The sequence below is a fragment of the Carassius gibelio genome, chromosome B23, assembly GCF_023724105.1.
Source record: "Carassius gibelio isolate Cgi1373 ecotype wild population from Czech Republic chromosome B23, carGib1.2-hapl.c, whole genome shotgun sequence".
NCBI lineage: Eukaryota > Metazoa > Chordata > Actinopteri > Cypriniformes > Cyprinidae > Carassius > Carassius gibelio.
In genome coordinates this window covers 16781952-16803009 of record NC_068418.1, presented here as the reverse complement: position 1 = coordinate 16803009, position 21058 = coordinate 16781952, and the positions used below count along the sequence as shown (strand labels likewise).

The window sequence follows — 21058 nt, the reverse complement described above, 5'->3', positions numbered from 1 at the left end:
GGTTGTATGAACTAAACTATTCATTCAGTTCATATTTGAAGAAATTCTTTCCCAGCGTAATGGGTTGACTGGCCAGCTATAGGAGACCTCCAACAATATTTCAACGTCACTTCCTGTTTCTGTTTCAACATGGCTTCTTGATGTTTAGCTCAAATTAAGCGTTTGGTGCTAAACGTTATTTAATTTACTTAGTAAGTTACATAACGCATATATGTGGGCTTTCAGTATATGAAAAAAAGACGAGAGCAGTGATCTAATTTGCGCTAAAGGTGAGTCATAAACGGTTGATTGTGCTGCGAGTGGTTTAGGGAGCGTCATTAAAATGCGGATATTGTGGTTAACGTCAAAGTAATATTAATTAATCAAATAGTCGTTAACTAGTCAAAGTTATCCGCATAGTGTGGGAAAACATTCTTCATCATGAATGACTGAAAACGTGCAGAATTATACAGTGTACTGTTTTATAAAAAGAACTGCGCCAAAATAAGAGCTTAAGATAACAACTAACGGTATGGTTTTAGTACAATAATTTTTTTTTTTTTTTTTAGGAATTTCAAGAATTGTTTAAAGTTGTGCGACCTCTACAAACATCGTATCTTAATAAAACATTTATAAATAACGACACCAAATATAATAATACCAAAACAGACACGTTTGTATTATAATTCGAAGTATGAATGTTTTCTTATCATAAATACCCATGATTAAAATTTGTAAATGTAGTTTAAAATTTAAATTAAGTATTTTTGTTTGCATTTTTAATATTTAATTTAAATGAAAATATGCAGAATTATTCTGTTCTTTTTTTAATAAACGGAACTATGCCAAAATAACCTATGCTTGTGCAATAAGTGCAATTTTTCATGCTTTCCTAAAATTAAAGTTGCATAAAACATTTATTAGTAATGAGAGTATAATAATAATAAAATCAGACCATTTACCACATTTTATATTTTGCACACATTCATTCTAATTATAAGAATTAATTTTTGTGTGTGTGTAAAATGTGTGTGTGTGTGTGTGTGTATATATATATATATATATATATATATATATATATATATATATATATATATATATATATATATATATAATTTACTATTTATAATTTTAATATATAATATTTATAATTTTATAAATATTTTAAATTCATAGAACAAACTAAACCAAAATAAGTGAGCTATTGCAACAAACAACTGTGCTTGTAGTACAATGTCAGTTTTTCATGATTTTATTTTATTTTTTACATTTATTAATAATTAGCTTGTAGCTTATATCTGTGAATTAGAAAAAAAATAAACATTTATAGTAATATTACTTTAAATAAAATGTATGCATTTATTAATTTATACATTTTTGTTGTAAGTTATGCTGTCTTTAACTGAAATTTCATTCAAATAAAGTAATGATTAAAATTAAACTTATGTCTCCTGCTTGTTCAGATGGAGATACTTGCGGAAGGGACCTCTCACGCTCAGCGGGTGCTGTCCTTGCTCAACCAACAGAGGGGTCTTGGCCACTTTTGTGATGCCATGTTGAGCACAGCGAGTGGACAGGTACATCTGGCCCATCGCAATGTTCTTGCCTGCTTCAGCCACTTATTCCAAGACCCCAGTTCAAACACGCCATGTCTAAAGATCGAGCTGCCATCAGAGTGCCCTGATGATGGACTACAGCTACTGCTGAACTTTTTTTACACTGGTGAACTCCAGTTAGAAGACAGCAATTTAGAGAAGATTCAGAATGCAGCTAGCGGACTATCAGTGCCGGATTCTCTCATGCCTTGCCAGAGTTTGCAAGGTGTAGAGAATTTACAGTCACCTGTCTCGAGTGACGATGATAAAGACAAACTACTGTTCCCTCTCACATCTGCAGATGCTCAGCCTGATCACACCCCGAAAGGAAAGACTAGATCTTGGCAGAGGATGAAAAATAAGCCTGATGCATGCAGGGCAGGTTCAGAGGTCACAGTTAGCGATGATGACCCTCCTGCCTCGACGGCAACTACCACCACACGTTCTGGAAGGCGTGTAAAAGGGCCCAATCGACTAGTCGGGGATAGTCCCATGTCTACTGTGATGAGGCAGGGAGCAGGAAGAAGAAAAGCATCATCTCTAGAAGACAAAGAGCAGGAGACTTCTGCCACTGAGGACGGAGATCACCTCGAACATCAAGACATGAGTGAGACTGAGGCACTCACTACATTCAACCAGAAGGTGTTTATTCAATTCAGATCATTTCAACTTGATCATCTATGCGTTAATCTGACAACTGAATGCATTGATTCTAAAAATTTGCTATAATAATGCACTGTGTACAATTTTGACCTAATTTAATACCAAATTAAAATTCTTGATTTTACTTGTAATCTGTTGTACATTTACAGTTAATTCTCTGTTTTAGGTGGATGGATCTGTTGATAACCAGAATGACAATGATGTCGACAATGACGATGATGATGATGATGATGACAGTTACAGAGGTGACAGTATGGATATTCTTATTGAGGAAACTGATGAAGAGTATGTGCCTCAGGATTCACCATGTTCGACCTCAAAGACTCCACGAGGAAAGCGCAAACGCCATGAAAAACGTACCAATAAAGAGAATGGGGAAGGAAAATCTAAAGACAGAAAGAAAGGCTCCGTCCAATGTCCAACATGCCATAAAACATTCCTCAGCAAGTACTACCTGAAAGTGCACAACAGGTATGTTCCTCTGTGTGTGTGTGTGTGTGTGTGTGTGTGTGTGCGCGTGTGTGTCCCTGGACCACAAAACCAGTCTTAAATCGCTGGGGTATATTTTTAGCAATAGTCAAAAAAACATTGTATGGGTCAAAATGATTTAATTTTCTTTTATGCCAAAAGTCATTAGGATATTAAGTAAAGATCATGTTCCATGAAGATATCCTACTGTAAATATATCAAAACGTAATTTTTGATCAGTAATATGCATTGCTAAGAATTCATTTGGACAACTTCAAAGGCGATTTTCTCAGTATTTAGATTTTTTTTGCACCCTCAGATTCCAGATATTCAAATAGTTGTATCTCAGCCAAATATTGATCTCAGCCAAATATTTACTGATCATAATAAACCATACACATCTTATTGATTCAGCTTTCAGATGATGTATAAAACTCAGTTTAGAAAAATTGACACTTGACTGCTTTTGTGGTGTTGATTTTTATTTTTTATTTTTTTGGAAAAGTTTCTTATGCTCACCAAGGCTGCACTTGTTTGATGATAAGTACAATATAATTGTGATATATATAATCACAATTTAAAATAACTTTTTTATTTTATTATATATATATATATATATATATATATATATATATATATATGAGGCTGGTGTTTTTTTAAATCGCTATTTAATTATTTTTTGTCATTTTTATAAGTAATTAATATGCCTCATCATGCCTTAATGCGGAGTTCTGTCTTTCCTTCCTTGTTGTCTGCAAGGAGACATACAGGAGAGAAGCCCTTTAAATGTGCTAAATGTGAGAAGTGCTACTATCGGAAGGAAAACCTGCTGGAGCATGAAGCCAGGAATTGTCTCATCAGAGCAGCAGTGGTGAGTTCGAAAGTGGAGGACAATTAACAATATGCATAAATACAATCAAATAATAATAATGCATCATTTTTGGTAGTTACAGATGTACCAATGCAGCTTTTATTTTAGTAATACTTACTTAATGCAACTTTTGGTTTGTGCCAGGTGTTTTCGTGTACAAAATGTACCATGACCTTTAAAAGGCGTCATGAGCTACGTCTTCACACGGTCACACACACAGGAGAGATGCCCAATAAGGTACGTCATCCATTATAGAGGTCAGATGTGACCTTTTATCAACAGACATCGTGCCGAATCGATGTAATTGAATTTACTCGTCAAATTAGTGCACGTCATGCCCTGAGCAGTTCATGCAGAAGAAAGACCTCAGGATCCACTTGATTAAAGTTCACGGAGCTCCCAAACCACACGCTGTAAGTGACTCTAATGCTAATAACTTGGTCGGCAATATCATAAAACCCTGAACAAAATCGGAGTTTTATCTAGTTAATGATGTATTATCTGTCACATGTCTCGTCTAGTGTCCGTTGTGTCCCAAGTGTTTCCTGTCCCGCACTGAACTACACCTACACGAGGCAGCCAAACATCGTGGTGAGAAACTCTTTGTGTGTGAGGAGTGCGGCCATCGGGCCTCCAGCCGCAACGGCCTGCAAATGCACATCAAAGCCATTCACAGGTAAACACATGACATGAACAACAAAGAACTGAAACATGCTTTATTTATTGTTTAGACTGATGGCTAATTATTTCTGCCTTATTGTTAGCAAATTCTGGAATTATGCATTCATGTGGTGAAAAGACAATAAATAATGTGAATGTAAGAAGGCTGGACAAGAAAGAAACCTTTTTTTGATGTTTATGTGTGTAATCCATTTTGCGTGTTTGTGTTTACTGGTTGGATTCTCGCTGAGCTGTATCTGTTGCGCTGCTTTCCAGAAATGAGCGTCCTTTTGTGTGCGAGATCTGCAATCATGCTTTTACCCAGAAAGCCAATCTCAACATGCACCTTCGAACACATACTGGAGAGAAACCTTTCCAGTGCCACCTCTGCGGCAAGACATTTCGCACGCAAGGTCAGTTCACAGACAGAGTGGTTTAGCTCTGGCTATTTATAATTGAATTCATTTTTACGATCAAATCCTTGCCATTTATGTATTAGTTTTATATTGTTAACCAAATGTTTGCTGATTGTTTGAACAGCGAGTCTGGACAAACACCATCGCACGCATACAGGAGAACGGCCATACAGTTGTGAGTTTTGTGAGCAGCGCTTCACTGAGAAAGGCCCTCTCTTACGCCACATAGCCAGCAAACACCAAGAAGGCCGACCACACTTTTGCCACCTCTGCAGCAAAACCTTTAAAGGTAAGATATCTGGACAATTACACTTTGAGGCAGTTTTGAGAAAAATGATATAGATGACAAAAAGAAAAAAAAAATATTATTAAATATTTAAAAAAATTATACAAATTGTTGATTTTAAATAATTTAATAATTTGCATTGCTATATATATATATATATATATATATATATATATATATATATATATATATATTTAATTATAACAATTATTAATAGATATTAATTAATTATATATATATATGTGTGTGTGTGTGTGTGTGTATTTATATAATTGATTATATAAATTGTAAAAGATATCTATAAGAACCTAATAATAATGTTTTTATTAAATTAATGAACTTTTATATAATTTACATACAATTTTAATATATTGATACACACACACACACACACCCCTTGTATAATTTATACTACATAAAAAACATGAATTTATTAAATGACAATAATAATTTTTAAATATCCCATAATACCCCATCAGCTATTGAGCAGCTCCGTGTTCATGTACGACGTCACAAAGGCATGAGAAAATTTGAGTGTTCTGCATGCGGTTACAAGTTCACCAGACAGGTATGAGTTGGATGTATTTATGGATTAACACATATCAGAAAAATTACTTTTGCATTTCCTACTTGACTTCTAAGATCTCAGCATCTCAGTCCTGCTTTTGACAGGCACATTTGCGACGACACTCGCAGATCCACAACCGTGTGGAGAACTACAGCCCCAGACAGAGACGCTTGCGTAACCTGGTAGTGGAGGACGAGAGCGCAGCTGCTTCATCTAGTCCTCCCAGCCAGGCAGAGGCTCAGGCTGGATCAGCAGACATGGTTAACCTAGTTATCCAGCCAGAGGTGGCTGTGGTGGAACAGGTCGTCTCAGCAGGAGAGCAGGCCACATATTCAGTGACTGAAGGAGCAGTGAGCGCTGAACAGCCTGGAAGGACTGATGGCGGAGAGGAGCAGACTCCATTCACTGTATCAGATGTGATGGAACAGACCCTGCTGGTGACCGAAGCATACCCCATCCATCAGTCCAGTGTTGTTGGGGAACTGCCCAGCTCTGCAGCCGATGGGAATGTCTAAATGAAGGAACTCTATAGCAACAAAGCTACTGGACAATAAAGTATGCAGTTTAAAGGTTTTAAATTCTGTCATTATTTCCTTACCCTTATGTCAATCCAAACACGTAAGACCATTGTTCATTTTCATTACACAAATTAAGATATTTTTGACAAAAAACTTACCACCGTCAAGGCACAGAAAGGTAGTAAGGACATCCTTAAGATAGTCCATGTTACATCAGTGGTTCAGTGGTCCATAATTTTTGCGTGCAGATAAAACATAATTACTTTATTCAATGATTTCTTCTCTTCCGGGACAGTCCTCTGCCATTTTTGACTCATGCGTCTGGTGCTGTTGTCGGAGAATTCACCTTGTTTTCAAGCAGAGGAAAGCAATGCGCATGTGTCGATTCTGTCCTGGAAGAGAGGAAATCATTGAATGAAGTCATTATTTTTGGTTTCTTTGCACACAAAAAGATGAATGAAGGTCTAACGGGTTTAGATCGACATGATTAATGACAGAATTGTCAGTTTTTGGTGAACTATCCATTCAAGAGACATTGTAAATAAATAGCTTTCTTGCATTAATTTATTATCTTCAGAGAAGTTGGAAATTACAGTGGTCCTGGTTGTATCAAGCATGGTGATGCAAGGTCATCTTGAGATTTCCATAACTACATTCTTGTGATCAATAGGAGATTGACTACTGGAGTCATTTAAACCTAGCTTCTGCAAAAATGTTTAGCAGTTAACCAGTGTTTTTCAGTAAGACTGTGTCTACATTTATTAATTGAACATTTTCCTTCGCTGTTTTGATGAACAGATAACTTAAAAGCTTTTTGTTCTATAATGAAAAACTAAAGCACTATGTCTCTCTTATTTGTACTTGCACTTGAAGTTACACTATGTTTGACAGAATTGGTTACAATAAAATGCGACCAAAGTTCTTGTAGGAGAATGTCTTGATTTATTCAGCATTTGGAAGGCATAATATAAATGAAAGACTTTTGTAAAACAAGAAAACAGTCATGAGCTTCATGTATACTATTGTTTTAACGGAATAAACCATTCTAATATTGTCATAATTCGAACTCAATGGAAGTTTGCTGCGCAGAACATTTGAATCTTAAAACTGTAAGTGGGACAGCTCTGTTGTGATTGTGATCTTACTACATATACACAAGAAAAGCGCAAAAAGGAACAGCGCTGGCAGTCATTTATTAATTGACCACACAAAGAAACATTACACACATTACCTGTGTGATTCACTATAGACATAAACAGAGAGAAATAGCTCCGGCTACAATGTTCTTCTGCAAGACACAGGCAGTTCAGTTTATTAAGGGGATAGTTCACCCAAAAATTCTAATTTTATGTTTATCTGCTTACCCCCAGGGCATCCAATATGTAGGTTACATGTAGGAACACAATTATGATTTTTTACTTCAGGCGTTGCAGTCTCTCAGCTGTACAATCCATGCCAAATGGTAACAAAATTTATGAAAGTAAAAAAAAAAAACATGCACAGACAAATCTATATTAAACCCTGCGGCTCGTGTCGATACGTTGATGTGTAAAGACACAAAATGATTTGTGTCCATTTTGTTACCAGAGACTGCAACTACCGAAGCTGAAAATCATAATTTGTGCTCTACTTAAGAAACAAAGTCACCTACATATTGGATGCCCCTGGGGGGTAAGCAGAGAATCAAATGTTCATTTTTTGGGTGAACTATCCCTTTAACCGCTAGAGCGCCAGAAGTTACAGGCTGCAGCTGCGTGTTATAGATAATTAATTTGTTTCATAAGTACTGGTATCATCAAACAAATACATTTCCTCAAGAATAACGAGATACTGAATTACTATTCCAGTTATTAGTACAGCATCTGAATACAGTTTGACATCAAAATACAATACCTTCATCCATTCGTCATGTTTTCTTCATGATCACAGACAGCTTAATATACACAAGCTGTTCCACTTAAACTGTAACAAACCTTCCTCTAAAATAAACTATGACTAGATAATAATAAACTTAATTTAATATTAAAATACAGGTTGAAACGCAAGTCGGATACAAATTCACATAAAATGTGATCACTGCATGCATGCTAGATTGTAAGTATGTAATTCTAGCAAGATGAATATCAAACAATGGGTTATGCTGGCACACAGTTATGTTTATCTGTCAAACAAAATTATGTTTTTGGAAAATCTTGGATTCTCCTAAATATTTAATTTCAGACTTTTCACTGTGTATATAAAATAACATTTGTTATCCACATTGCAGAATACTGTTGAATCACGTTACAATAACCTTTTGGAATGATGTAATGATGGAATTTTGGGTCTCAAAATTGTATAATTTTTAAAAAGCCATTTTACTTCACATTAGGTTATGGCATTTATATTATATTATTTGTGGATGTTGACTTGAAGTTGCAATGTTGCAGATCACTTTAGGAGGTCCATGCTGAATTATAGAATAAATAAAAATAGAAAAATGTTCATAACCTTCATGCAATTTCCATGGTATGGATTGCTCGAAATTTGCCAAACATGATGGCACTATTTCATGAGTCACTTCACTCAAATCTGTTGAACACACTCTGGTAAACATAGTCAGCATTAGAAATGCATGCAAAAATTAAAGCTGTAGTAACACTGGGTTACTGAGGGAAATCATTTAAACATTGATTGTCCATTCACCAGCTCCCTTTGCAGAGGGGAATATGTCATAAAGTGCAAAACACCTAGTAGCAACGTCACATTCAAAAGTTCTCAGTGCACTTCATTGACATCTTGGTTGTGGTTCTGATTGACATTGTTGTTGTGGTTGTGAAGTGCCTGGTTGCGGTGGTGTCTGTGGAGGTGGATGGCGTTGGCCTCAGGTATGTCTAAATGTTCAAAGGTGCTTGGAACAAGAGGCATGAATTGTCGGAATATGCTGACACTTCCATGCCAGAAGGTGGGCTGGGGAAGCCGGCCAGCTGGGGTCCAAGCTCGAGTAGAGGGGTCGTAGACCTCCACCACATCAGATAGCTCAAAAGTGTTGTCATAGCCACCGGACACATAGAGTCGACCGCCCAGGGCTGCTACACTGCCTCCAACATGAACCTGTGGAAGGTGAGACTTGTGTGAATGCCTAATGTGGGTCAATGATGGGATGATCATTTGTCTTTTTAATAAACTGTATAAAGAATTTTTTTTTTTTCAATTTATACACACCTGTTTTATGAAAATGTTTTTAGTTTTCAAAATACATTTTTTATATTTTTTTGAGTATGACAACTGTCCTGGTATAAAAAAAAAAACCAAACAAAAAATATCATAGCAAATTATAGCAAATTAAAAGAAAAGAAAATCTTGGGCTCTTATTATTATTATTTTATATAGTTTTTTTTTTTTTTTTTTTAGAAAAAATAAATACTAATCTATTAATTATTAAAGATTTTTGGTTTGAATTAATAAATTAACCGTTTTTTAATTTTTGAAAACTTTTCTCTTGCAAATCCAGGATATGTTTTGTTGACTGGAAAAACACTGTCCAACCAATATACAGAAATAAAAAAAAATAATTACCTTAAACCTGTAAATTATATCATAGATAGGACCCAAGCAAAAAGCTCCATTGTCAATAGTGAGACAATGGCTTAAACCTGATGCAAAAATGTTTCGCCCTCATGTGAAATTACAGATCACGTGGATTAGTATTAAAATGACTCAATTTGGCCTGAGAAAATTTGTTAAACAACGGAAAATGTGATTGCATCTTGAAAGAGGAAAACAAGCTAAAGTAGACATACTTGTGTCATGGGACAAATCTTATCCCAATTGTTTTTCTGTGGGTTGAAGACATCTACTTCTGCCGAATCATCTCTGAAACACAACAGCTTTCATGAGAAACATGGAAACCTCATTTCCTTTATTGTTGATTTTTTTCTGCTTATCATCAGAAACTGGATATTTAAAATTGTGGGGAAAAAACTGAGCGCCTTACCTTACAAAGTAGATCAACCCATTTAAGGTCACTGATTTGGGGGCAAAGGACCAAGGAGGCAGTTCTCCATTGTTCACTAGTGACCAGCGGTTGCTTTCAGCATCATAGCACTGAATTGCAATTGTGTCCTCTCCAGTTAAACAGCCAATGGCGTAGAGTTGTCCCCTACACGATGTAGTGGAACAGTTATCCATGGGATGTGGCATGGGCGGAAGGTCCTCCCAGCAATCGAGAGTATGATCGTATCGCTCTGTGCTGTCAGAGGCTACCACATAGAGTTGACCCTTCAGGACGCAGGAGCTGTGGTACTCTCTGGCTTTCAGCATGGGGGAGACCTCGGTCCACTCATTCACACTGGAGTTGTATCGCCAAACGCAATCATACAGACGTGATCCATCTGAGCCGCCTGTCGTAAATGAAGCAGGTTTGAAAGCTTAAACATAATACCAAACAGCCAAATATAGAATAGATGTTCTTTCCTATCATTTATCAACCCTACTTTTCAAACTTGCCTACACTAATGGGCTCATTTTGTGTGACTCTTCAGGGTTATTTGGGATTATTAATGATATCTGAAAAAAGTACCGGGACAAAAAAGGTTGTTTGATCTGGTTAACAGTTCTTTTGTAGGCTGATTACAGAATGAATTACTGTTCATCTTTTTAATGAATTAAACATACAGCGAACAACCAAAGGTGTGGACATATTAGTGAAATTTCAATTACAAAAAAACAAAACAAAAAATGATTATTGTCAAGTGTGGTGAACCATGAAGCACAGCTCTCGGAAATTCAAATTCAAACCAGGCAGCTTTCTTGAACCCATTTCAAAATCTGAGCAGACTAGAGAAATTTTTCACCCAAAATTTTGCGAAATTCAAGATTATTTGGATTCCTTCTGAAATGACTGGAGTTTGTCTGTGAAAATTACAATGTTAAATGTCAACGCACCCTAAAAGGAGAGGTTACCTGAAAATGAAAAGTTGTCATCATTTACTCACCCTCATGTCGTTTCAAACCTGTAATTTCGTATGTTGGTCACAAAAGAAGATATTTTGAAGAATGCTGATAACCAAACAGTTGATGGCTCATAGTCCTTCTTTCCCTACTGTGGAAGTCAATGGGGACCAACAACTCTTTTGGCCTTGAAAATATATTCTTTTTGGTTCAACATAAGAAAGAAACTAATACAGCTTTGGAACAACATGAGGGTGAGGGAAAGATTGAGAACTAAAATCTGTGTGTGAACTATTCCTGTATCTGACTTAAATCAATGCAGTCATGTTAAATGTTAAATAAACAGTTAAGGATTGTTATTGGAATCCTTAAAGTCTGTGTTTACTTTTTACCAAATATTACTTAAAAATAGTAAAAGGATCATCAACCAGAATCATGTGAAATCGGAACCGGAACTGTTGAATTCCATAGTCAGTGCTCAGTCAACCTTTTTAAAACCACTTACATAATAGCAAAGGACACTTAGAATAGAAGCAACATTTAACCGCATGAGACGGTTTCTCAATTGAAACATTGTCCGTATCTGAAGGTAACATTTATGTCACCTGAAATCACGTTAGTCACTGCTGATCTGGCAGCACATTATGTCCTATCACCACACTCTTACATATACATGGGTTTATTTATACATCGGCTGCCATGTTGTAAACAGTTTGAAAAGAAGACACTCTGAGCCTCTGCCTGGGGATTTGTGCTTTCTTCTTTTACCTTAGCATGAAATAATTACGGCACACGTTGTACCTGTTTGTTGAGCATGACTTTGTCCCGCAAGGAAATGTCATCATTGTACTAACCTGTCACGTAAATGTCATTGCCCAGGGCGGCTATGCTGTAGCCACCACCAAGGTGGTCTGGGAATTCTGCCAAGTATCTCCACTGTCCCGTCTGGGGGTTGTAACAATCCACAGTAACAAGCTCATCACAGTCTTGATCACATCCTCCTACTACCACCAGAATTTCAGCCAGGCCGGTGGACGGACGTGGGCGCATTCGATGACTGGGTCGATCATGGCGGTCATATTCAAAAGACTGAAGGCTGCGTGCCTCGCTGACTAACCGTAAACAGGCTGGCGACAGGTAGACCATTGGATCACTCTCCACGTGGGCCAGAAGATAGAAACGGCGAACAAACGGCAAGCGTACTTGCTGCAACAACTCAGGCCAGTAATGCAACCGGTGCTGCAAGTCAGCTTTAACCCAGCGCACGGCAATCTGGTATGCTGTTTCTTCCTTATCCACACACAGTCCATCATCAGACACAAACTCCAGCAGACGCTTCCACGACAGTCGTTCAAAGTCCATGCTCTTCGCCAACTCCACAATGTTCCTCAGCACGAAACGGCGAGCGCTAGCTGCTAGTTCATGACAGGCATAAGCCTCTGCGAAGTCCTGGATCTCCAAGCAGTTGGAAACATCAAGTCTCTGCTCCAGGAATTTACAGCACGCTTCTTTGACAGATGGGAACTGGAAGAGGTCCGCCGTCTTGAGCAGGAGGTCCACATTGTCGTGTGTGACGGTCACGCGACCCGTGTAGCAAAAGTCCACCAGGAGGCCCAACAGTTCAGCTGATACTTCGTGTAGCACCACATGGTCCATGACGCTCTCTCGTAGTGTACCGGCAAACATGGCACGGAAGTAGGTGCTGGCAGCTGCAAGCACAGTTCGATGGCAGTGGAACTCTTTGCCTTCAGCGCACAACGTGACATCAAAGAACTTGCGCTCGGCGCGGAGCTCGTGGATGCCGCGGAGCAAGTTGACCGCGTGGGCTGCGTCGAAGAAGGGCAGCATAGAGAGCTGCGTTTGTAAAGCTGGCTTCTCCATAGCTTATGGTATTTCTCTTGGCGTACGTCTGGTCAGAACTCTGGATTCACCTTTAAAGAGAGAACAGGAGTTTTAGTAGTAGTTTCTCATTTGACTTTGTGAAATTAAGTAAAACAAGTTCTAAAAAAACTGAAAACTGAAAACCCCAAACTGATGTTTCAGCCTACCTGTGTATCTTCTCAAAGTGTTTAAACTTGTGAAAGGGACACAGTAGATTCTAGAACCAAATATCATGTGGTTATGACGAATGTGTGCAACCGTTGGTCTTTTAAGAAAGTGGGCTCATCGTGTCTAGTCTATAAATACACCAGCAGTGTCCATTTTCACAGGCTTGGTGAGGGGAGGGGGTGGTCTCCACACACCCTTTAGCTTCACTTACTGGAGATTACAGAATTTCTCCACTCTGAGTTAGGGATGCAATGATACCAATTTTTCAGAACCGATCCGATACTGAAAATTCAGAGTATCTGCCGATAACGATCCAATCTAATACCAGCACATTTTTAATTAATGTAGAATTTCTCTGTGTTGATCACAATCTACTACATATACACAACTTAATTTTAATGAAAAATAACAAATGAAAAAATCTATAATCATAATATATGACAAAAATACTATTATAAACTAGGTTAGTGGATAATTCCAGCAGCAAAAGAACCGGTTAAATCACACAATTTATTTGTGAACCGGACATCACTAGTAGAAAGGTAAGAGATACTGTATTGATACGTGGTGTTTATTGAGGCTATTATTTGAACAGTTTTAAACCTCAGTTACTGTGTGCCCGTGAGAGAGTTTCATTGTTTTGACTGTAGTAACCGAACGCGACATGCAGTTTGATTGCTGAACGGAGGATGACAGACAGCCGCAACGGAAAGAAGAGTATGTGTGTACTTAAATTTAATGACTTCAATATTAATCTGTACCTCACATGGAACTATGGAACAGCTTCAGAACCCTTGAAATATGTTCTTGAAAATGTTTTGGTGCTTTATAATGTTTTTGCACCTTTCGTGGGGCTCAACAATAACACAGAATAGTAAATGCACAATATCGGTTTTGGATCAGTCTCGTCTGACCAATACCCGATCCGCAGAAAATGCCAGTTTCGGAGCCGATACCGATCCCGAGTATCGTATTGATGCATCCTTACTGAGAAACTATTCCTACAACAACAAATCTAAAGAAGGTTTACAGGGGTAGTTCAGCTAGAAATAAAACTGTGTGATCATTTACTTTAATCTCATGTCATTCCAATAGTATTGTTTATTTTTTAACTGAAGGACAAAGTAATGATCTTTTTTGTATAAACAGGACTTGTGAAAAAGACAAAAAGTAACAATGAAACTATGACAGTAGTACACAAGTTGTGTGCTATATAATGCTTTTTTGAGGCAGTATGTGAGTGTCGAGTGAGAAACACTAAAGGCCCATTTACACCAAGAAGGGTAACTACATTAGCATTCACATCAGCTTATAATAATGTTCTGTTTATTATAAGCATTCCATGCGGTTATGTCGTGTCACTTTAAATGCTTAACCACATTAAAGTCAAGTGTATTCTGATTGACTGTCAATTTTCCTCATTTATCAGTAAAAAAAAAACAAAAAAACAATATCATTGCAAACACTTTCGGAACAGTTTTTTTATTGTTATAACTGTGGTATGGACTTCCCTATTGTCATAGAATTACAATGATTATTAAAACTTCATAGTTATAGTTAGCATTATAGTTTTGGTGCTTAGTGTGAATGGGTCTTCTTAACTCATATTTTGGTCTGTTTATCATTAAAAGATATTGTATGACTTTGTCACAAAATAAAATAGTTTTTTTTTTTTTACCTTGGCAGCATAAATTACCATTCACTTACATTGCATGGAAAAGAGCAGCTTAGACATTCTGCTTAACATCTACTGTTGTGTTTCACAGAAGAAGCAAGTAATACGTTTTTAGCATAATCCAAAGCGATTTACAGTACAGCATTCAAGCTATAAATTTTTTTCAGTAGGTGTTACCTGGGACTTGAACCCACGATCTTTTGCGCCGCTAACGCAATTCTCTACCACTGAGCCACAGAAACAGGAAGGTAAATTATTTTCATAATATTATATTATTATATTATTATATTTTCATTTCTATATTCTATTTCTATTCTCAACAAGAGTCACAAGGCAGGTAGCTAAAGTAAGGGATTCTTCAATGGCACTTTTGAGTTTAAAATAAAATGGCATTTCCATCTACAGCATCAGGTATCAAAACAAGTTTCGCAAACACATGAGTCCTTAAAAGCAAATCACAAACATAGCTTATACTGAAGAGCCATGTGACATCAGGCAGCTCAGTGAAGTTTTATGAAGGTTGGCTCATCAAAAAGGATGAGAAAGGGAGAGAGAGTAAGAAAGAGGGGCCCCAAAGGGTCAACAAACTGCAGAAATATAGACCTGCTCTGAACAGCAAAGCTTTACCATGTTCAGTGAGAGACCTACATTATGCATAACAGGGTTGAGGAATAATGCATTCATCTGTGCATGTACTGGCCTCCCGAGAGGCTGGGTATTTTTGGAATGCATTAGATGCCAATATATATTCACCACAATGCAGCATCTCAGTGTTGCGTATTAGGCAACTCGCATACCAAGATGCTTACTAGTAGTCTGTTTACCAGTCGGTCCGAGAATAGCATTGCTGGCAGTGACCAACACAAGACTCCTCCTGACTCGTCAATACAGTGTCATGATCTATAGTTATGACTTATGAGACATGATTCATGACTATGCACAGGAAACTTATAGTATGGGATGACATATCAACTTTAGGGCTTTCTAAAACATTAGATTACTCAAACTCCTGATCTGTAAGACAAAATATTTCTCAATAAGCACAACAAAACCATTATTGAATATTTATATATGGTTAGACTGAACTTCAAATGTGTCTGTTTCCTGGACCCTTGCAAACAGTGGATCTGTACAACTTCAGAATAACAAACCCCCTATGAACAGGGCCCTCTTCCATCAGGAGAGCAACCCACCAGTGGCCTGCAGTCTAATGTTGCACCTGACTGAGAGATGCCCATCGTAACACAGCTGCCACAGCTCGGCATTCCATCAGCACAAACCCAAAGGAGCCGAGCATGTTTGGGATTCGGGACAACCACAATCAGGTATTGTTTCACTCAGTTCAGACAGTTAAACCTGTCTTCAATCAATCACATTTATGCTAAAATAGGATTTGTTTCTTTGGTGGGAATCAGTTTACACACACACACACACACAAAGACAAACACAGAGAGAGAGAGTTAAATTGTATATAATTATATTGTTTATAGTGTTTTATAATATATATATATATATATATACACACACACACACACACACACATACCGGTACATACATTATATTGTATTATTTTATATCGTATGTTACATATTTAGCTTCATAACATTTTATATAAAATTTCTTCAAGTTATATAGCCTATGTTGAAAACTCTTCCTGTCCTCTCACTTTAAATTGAAATTCAACAAAAAATAGGCACCAATCTAACCATCAGCACTGCATAGAAAATCTAAGTTATTTGTTTACAAATTTATGGATTCAAATAACTATTAGAAATGTTTAGACATTGAATGCTGGGATTAAAGTTACTTTTACCCTTTCATTCTTCATTTCAGACCTTTTTATCCATAGCCTATAGCCAAGAGACCTTCAAAACCCAGTCTATTTTAAGATTTGACCTGATGTTTAATGTCATGCATTGCTCATCTTCACCTACTGCCAACTAACGAGGCTTCACGTAACAACGGGAACATTTATAATATATTTTAATCCACTGAATTAATCACAAAGACTTGAGCTTCATGTTGAGTATAGAAACACACATGAAATTGTTTTTTCGACACAATAACCGTCTGCTGCTTGTCTGCTTCGGTTGAGAAAAACAACGCAAGAAGCGTCACATTTTCACCTTCATACAATAGCTGTTCCTGACGCTTTTCTACTTACCGAATCCAACTGTTAACGATTTCGGTTCCTATCCGCCTCGGATAGTTTGACAGATTGGTATAAATTGTCCTATTTAACGTCTAACGTTGCTTCTGTTTTCTCTTCGCTCATGTCAGCGCCATGACTCCGCATCATAAGAGACCCTCATTGGACACTTGTGCAGCAGTTACATGATGACGCGATCTGTCTCAAGTTTGGCTGTCCAAACCAGTGTTGCCAACTTCTTTCAATGGAAAGTAGCTAAACCCTGCCTGAAAAGTCGCTAAATGTCGCTAGATGACGTCATATGGTAATTACCATATTCATGACGTAGGTGCGTCATATTATCTCGCCCTTTCTGTGCTCATGTACTGCATTTTAATGCTGCAAAAATTCTCAATAAAACGTTTTTTATTATTATATTTTAATGTTTCTGTTGTCAGACAACGGAATTAATATTATAATGACTGAAACGCGGTCCATTAAGACTACATACCAGCTCTCAAAGATGTTAATCTGTGCACTAAAAACCTATTCACGACTATGAAATAACATACACATAAGATTAAGACAATGGTTGAACTGTGATTTCGACTGTACTTGTATGTAAAATAGAGTTTGAAGCAACAGAATATCTTTTTTTAACTGAAAGTGCTGCTCCTCTCTGCTCGCTGAACAGGGCAGATAGAGATGCGTGTGCGCGCGCTGCCTGTGGGGGGGGGGGGGGGGGAGAGAGAGAGAGAGAGAGAGCGCGAGCGCTTGTGCTCGTTCGGCAGTACTGGAGAGTCTCAGAGAATAAATAAGGTCTGTCAAAAAAAAGTCGCTAGATTTGTCGCTAGTCGCTTTTTTGGAAAAAAGTCGCTATGGGGGTTTGAAAAGTCGCTAAATCTAGCGACAAATCCGCTAAGTTGGCAACACTGGTCCAAACGTCCAAACTGTTGAACTTTTTTTTTTTTTTTTTTTCGCGGCTCACATTGCATTTTATTTTTTATTTTTTTTATTTTCAAAATAAACAATAAAAACGTCTGACAAAGAAGAAGAAGAAGAAAAAAAAATTACATCCTCAAAATGTACAATATGAATCTCATTGTATTATAAACAAAGAGTCACACCTCCAGCAAATCATCTGAGAAGACATTTTCTATACTGTTCACATGACAAGGGAGAACAAACTAGATTGAAAAAAACCCCACAAAACAATAATAATAAGCTAAATATATATATATATATATATATATATATATATATATATATATATATATATATATATATATATATAAAACACACACACTCTGAAAATATAGTGAGATTAATCCTTGGCCTTCCATAGCTATACACACACCAAACTAGCCTACTTCAAATCTTTGATCAGACTGAACATTTTTGCATTTTGATGTTTGCTTATAATTCTTTTGGCTTCAGAGCAAAGGGATTATTTCATGCTTTGCTGGATTTTGATTTAAGATGCTAGGCTCCCTGTTGCTGTAAAAGAATCTTTCTGCCAAGACTAAGACTTTGCATGCATAATCAGAGATAATTATTTGCGCAAATGAGCGGTTACATGAAAAACAAAAATCTAGTCAGTTTGAAAAGAACATTTCAGATGAGATTTTAATCATCACGATTAACAAAAAAACTGATAGATTTTTGAATCATGTTCCGTTCTAAATCTGGATTTAGTATGTGTGCTTAGAGATTTTTAAATATGAAATGAGAGATGATTTGTGACACATAAATTAAATTACATGGGATCCAATAAATACATCTAGCTAATCCTGAAGCAGTTTTGTGCCAGAAATGGAAATTACTATACATTTAGTAAAGTTAGTTGCTGTTATATATGAAGATTCTAAGATAACAAATTGCTTATTTCTTCACAATTATTATTTTAAAACAAGTAGTCTCATATTCCAATGAAGTATGTGAGGAATCATCAGGTTTTATTGGCCCAGAAAATGCTGACACTCTCTTATAGAGAGAAAAGGCTTCATGCTGCTGCTTCTCATTGATTAGCCATGACACTGAGTGCATTTTTACACGCTCACAATTGATGTGGTGAAGAAACTGACACATAACTTTGATGCATTCATCCTTAAGGAGATATTTTGCCTTTAAGAAAGTCTTTCAATACAGTAATGCTATGGCTAGGGAGGAATGGGCTGAAATGCACCCTGCTCAGTCTAGTTTAAGAACCCATGATTATTTCTGAGAGATTAGATTGGGTAAGATTGCAGTGTTTATCCATCTGAAATGACTGTAGAGGAACATTTTATTCACTAGATGGAGCTATGTCACAAATTGTATGTATTTGTTTTTTAGTTAAGCTGCATTTAATTAGTTCTCTTGGTAAGTTAATTATTGAAAACTTTGGAAGTGATGCAAATAGTTATATTATATGGTATTATTTATCATATTTATTTATATAATTCTTGATTTTATTATGGAAAAACAAGCAATGATCAATATACTGGGCAGCAAAAATCCATTGACTATCACAGCATGCCAAGCGTATAACTGCTAGCAATAAATCCAGTGTGCATTATATTCTCATTTTCCACACCTCTTGGCAATGTTATGCATGGACTTACAGCTTTGCTTTAAACACACTACCAGGTTTGTGCATTAATCATAAATATTAATAAAAATGTCCACAACATAAGGTTTGGTGTTAGTCATTTGTATTCATGGATGATGTTTTTAGGGACTGAATCATATGTTACTGATCAACACTACATCGGTGGACTGTTTTGTTCTATTATCCTTCTGCTGAGCAGAGGGGTGGGGGAAAAACACCACTGTCAGACAGTCAGAGCATAAATTATTGATACAACTGTTAAATCAGAGTGTGGATGGAAATGCCAATAAACACTTCAGCCGGCAGCGAAAGAAGAGAGAAGGGAAATGGTTTAGAGTTAGATTTTGCACAGTTCTCGGCACACAGAAACAATCATAACACTGCATCCAAAATGCAGCATGTAAGTACACACTTGCCAAAAATAACAATCAGGTTCAGTAAGTTGAAGCTTTCATTCAATTCAAGTTTATTTGTATAGCACTTTTTACAATACAAATCAGCAAGCAACTTAACAGAAAATTATGTTTCTACAATATTTAGGAGTAGCTTATAAGTGGTGACTGTCAGTTTATGTGCATATGACAGGAATTTTCAGAAAAATGAATACAAGACGTAGTCAACCAGACGATGAACACTATTAACAGCAGTTATTATCCAATCACAATTGTAGCAATATTTGTTAGTTCTGTATGTTGTTTCAGGGTAAGCATCATCTGAGGTCCTCTGAGGGGTCAGCATCATCTTTTCTCAGGTGTTCTGGATCCAGACTGGAGCTTGTGTAAATCATAGTTACATCCCATGGAAAAACAGAGAAACAAATAGAGACATAATTAGCGTAGCTTCTGTTCCAACCAAGTAAAATTAATTAGTTTAACCCAAGCTAAAGAATAATAATGCTCATTTGATCAGATGCAACTGCAGTGACAAATTATGAGATGCATTATTCGAATGCTTGGCAAAAGAGATAGAGTTTAGAGATAGAGAAGAGAGAGTTTTTATCAGTAAGGCTATTCCAGAGTTTGGAAGCCAAATTCGAAAAAGATCTACCTCCTTTAGTGGACTTTGCTGTCCTAGCTGTCCAGCGTTTTGTGACCTTAGGGAGTGTGATGGATTGTAGCATGGTATAAGGCTAGTTAGGTACACAGGAGCTAAACCATTTAGGGCCTTATAGGTAAGTAATAATAATTTGTAACTGATATGGAACTTAAAAGGTTAGTTCACCCAAAAATGAAAATTATATCATTAATGATTCACCTTCATGTCGTTCCAAACCCGTATTTTACCTGACCCTATGATGTCACATGGACTACTTTGATGATGTTTTTATTACCTTTCTGGACATGGACAGTATACCGTACATAAATTTTTCAATCATCAGCATAACAGTGGAAACTAATCTCGTATTTTCTAATAATACTACCAAGGGGCAACATGTATATTGAAAATAGCAGAGGACCTAGGACAGATCATTGTGGCACTCCATATTTTACTGGTGATAAATGAGATGACTCCCCATTTAAATAAACAAAATGGTAGCAGACAGGCAGGATCTAAACCATCTTAGGGCCTGCCCTTGAATACCTGTATAGTTGGTGTCGAACACAGCACTAAAATCAAGTAAAACTAGTAATGAGATGTTGCCTCGATCTGACGCAAGAAG

General features: G+C 36.9%; 2 protein-coding genes across 3 annotated transcripts; one reads left to right on the top strand and one right to left on the bottom strand.

The window, feature by feature from the left end:
- The first annotated feature begins 103 nt into the window (after window positions 1–103).
- Window positions 104–6951, top strand: LOC128011598 (telomere zinc finger-associated protein). Its single transcript, XM_052594195.1, has 11 exons — window positions 104–269; window positions 1443–2216; window positions 2404–2708; window positions 3465–3576; window positions 3721–3813; window positions 3903–3989; window positions 4098–4252; window positions 4513–4649; window positions 4777–4941; window positions 5418–5506; window positions 5611–6951. Exons 2-11 carry the CDS (start codon window positions 1443–1445, stop codon window positions 6019–6021), a joined length of 2328 nt encoding a protein of 775 aa, XP_052450155.1. The 5' UTR covers window positions 104–269; the 3' UTR covers window positions 6022–6951.
- A 247-nt stretch (window positions 6952–7198) lies between these two features.
- Window positions 7199–17010, bottom strand: LOC128011600 (kelch-like protein 21). Of its 2 annotated transcripts, none has more exons than XM_052594200.1 (5): window positions 16845–17010; window positions 11811–12887; window positions 10001–10406; window positions 9807–9879; window positions 7199–9117 (listed from the first exon to the last, which is right to left on the bottom strand). In XM_052594200.1, the coding sequence occupies exons 2-5, from the start codon at window positions 12835–12837 to the stop codon at window positions 8782–8784; spliced, it is 1842 nt and encodes a 613-aa protein (XP_052450160.1). In that variant the 5' UTR covers window positions 12838–12887; window positions 16845–17010; the 3' UTR covers window positions 7199–8781. The 2 variants fall into 2 exon arrangements, with proteins under 2 accessions (XP_052450160.1, XP_052450161.1); XM_052594201.1 differs by lacking the exon at window positions 16845–17010 and adding an exon at window positions 13005–13115.
- Between the last annotated feature and the right edge of the window lie 4048 nt (window positions 17011–21058).

What these genes read in the sequence shown, in the direction of transcription:
- LOC128011598 (XM_052594195.1), top strand. Translation starts at nt 1,443, where the DNA reads ATGGAGATACTTGCGGAAGGGACCTCTCACGCTCAGCGGGTGCTGTCC. An exon ending in GAGCTCCCAAACCACACGCT is followed by an intron (nt 3,990 to 4,097) that starts GTAAGTGACTCT and finishes TGTCTCGTCTAG; the next exon opens with TGTCCGTTGTGTCCCAAGTG. An exon ending in CACATCAAAGCCATTCACAG is followed by an intron (nt 4,253 to 4,512) that starts GTAAACACATGA and finishes GCTGCTTTCCAG; the next exon opens with AAATGAGCGTCCTTTTGTGT.
- LOC128011600 (XM_052594200.1), bottom strand. Translation starts at nt 12,837, where the DNA reads ATGGAGAAGCCAGCTTTACAAACGCAGCTCTCTATGCTGCCCTTCTTC. An exon ending in CAATGACATTTACGTGACAG is followed by an intron (nt 10,407 to 11,810) that starts GTTAGTACAATG and finishes CATTTACGACAG; the next exon opens with GCGGCTCAGATGGATCACGT. An exon ending in AGATTTGTCCCATGACACAA is followed by an intron (nt 9,118 to 9,806) that starts GTATGTCTACTT and finishes CACCTTCCACAG; the next exon opens with GTTCATGTTGGAGGCAGTGT.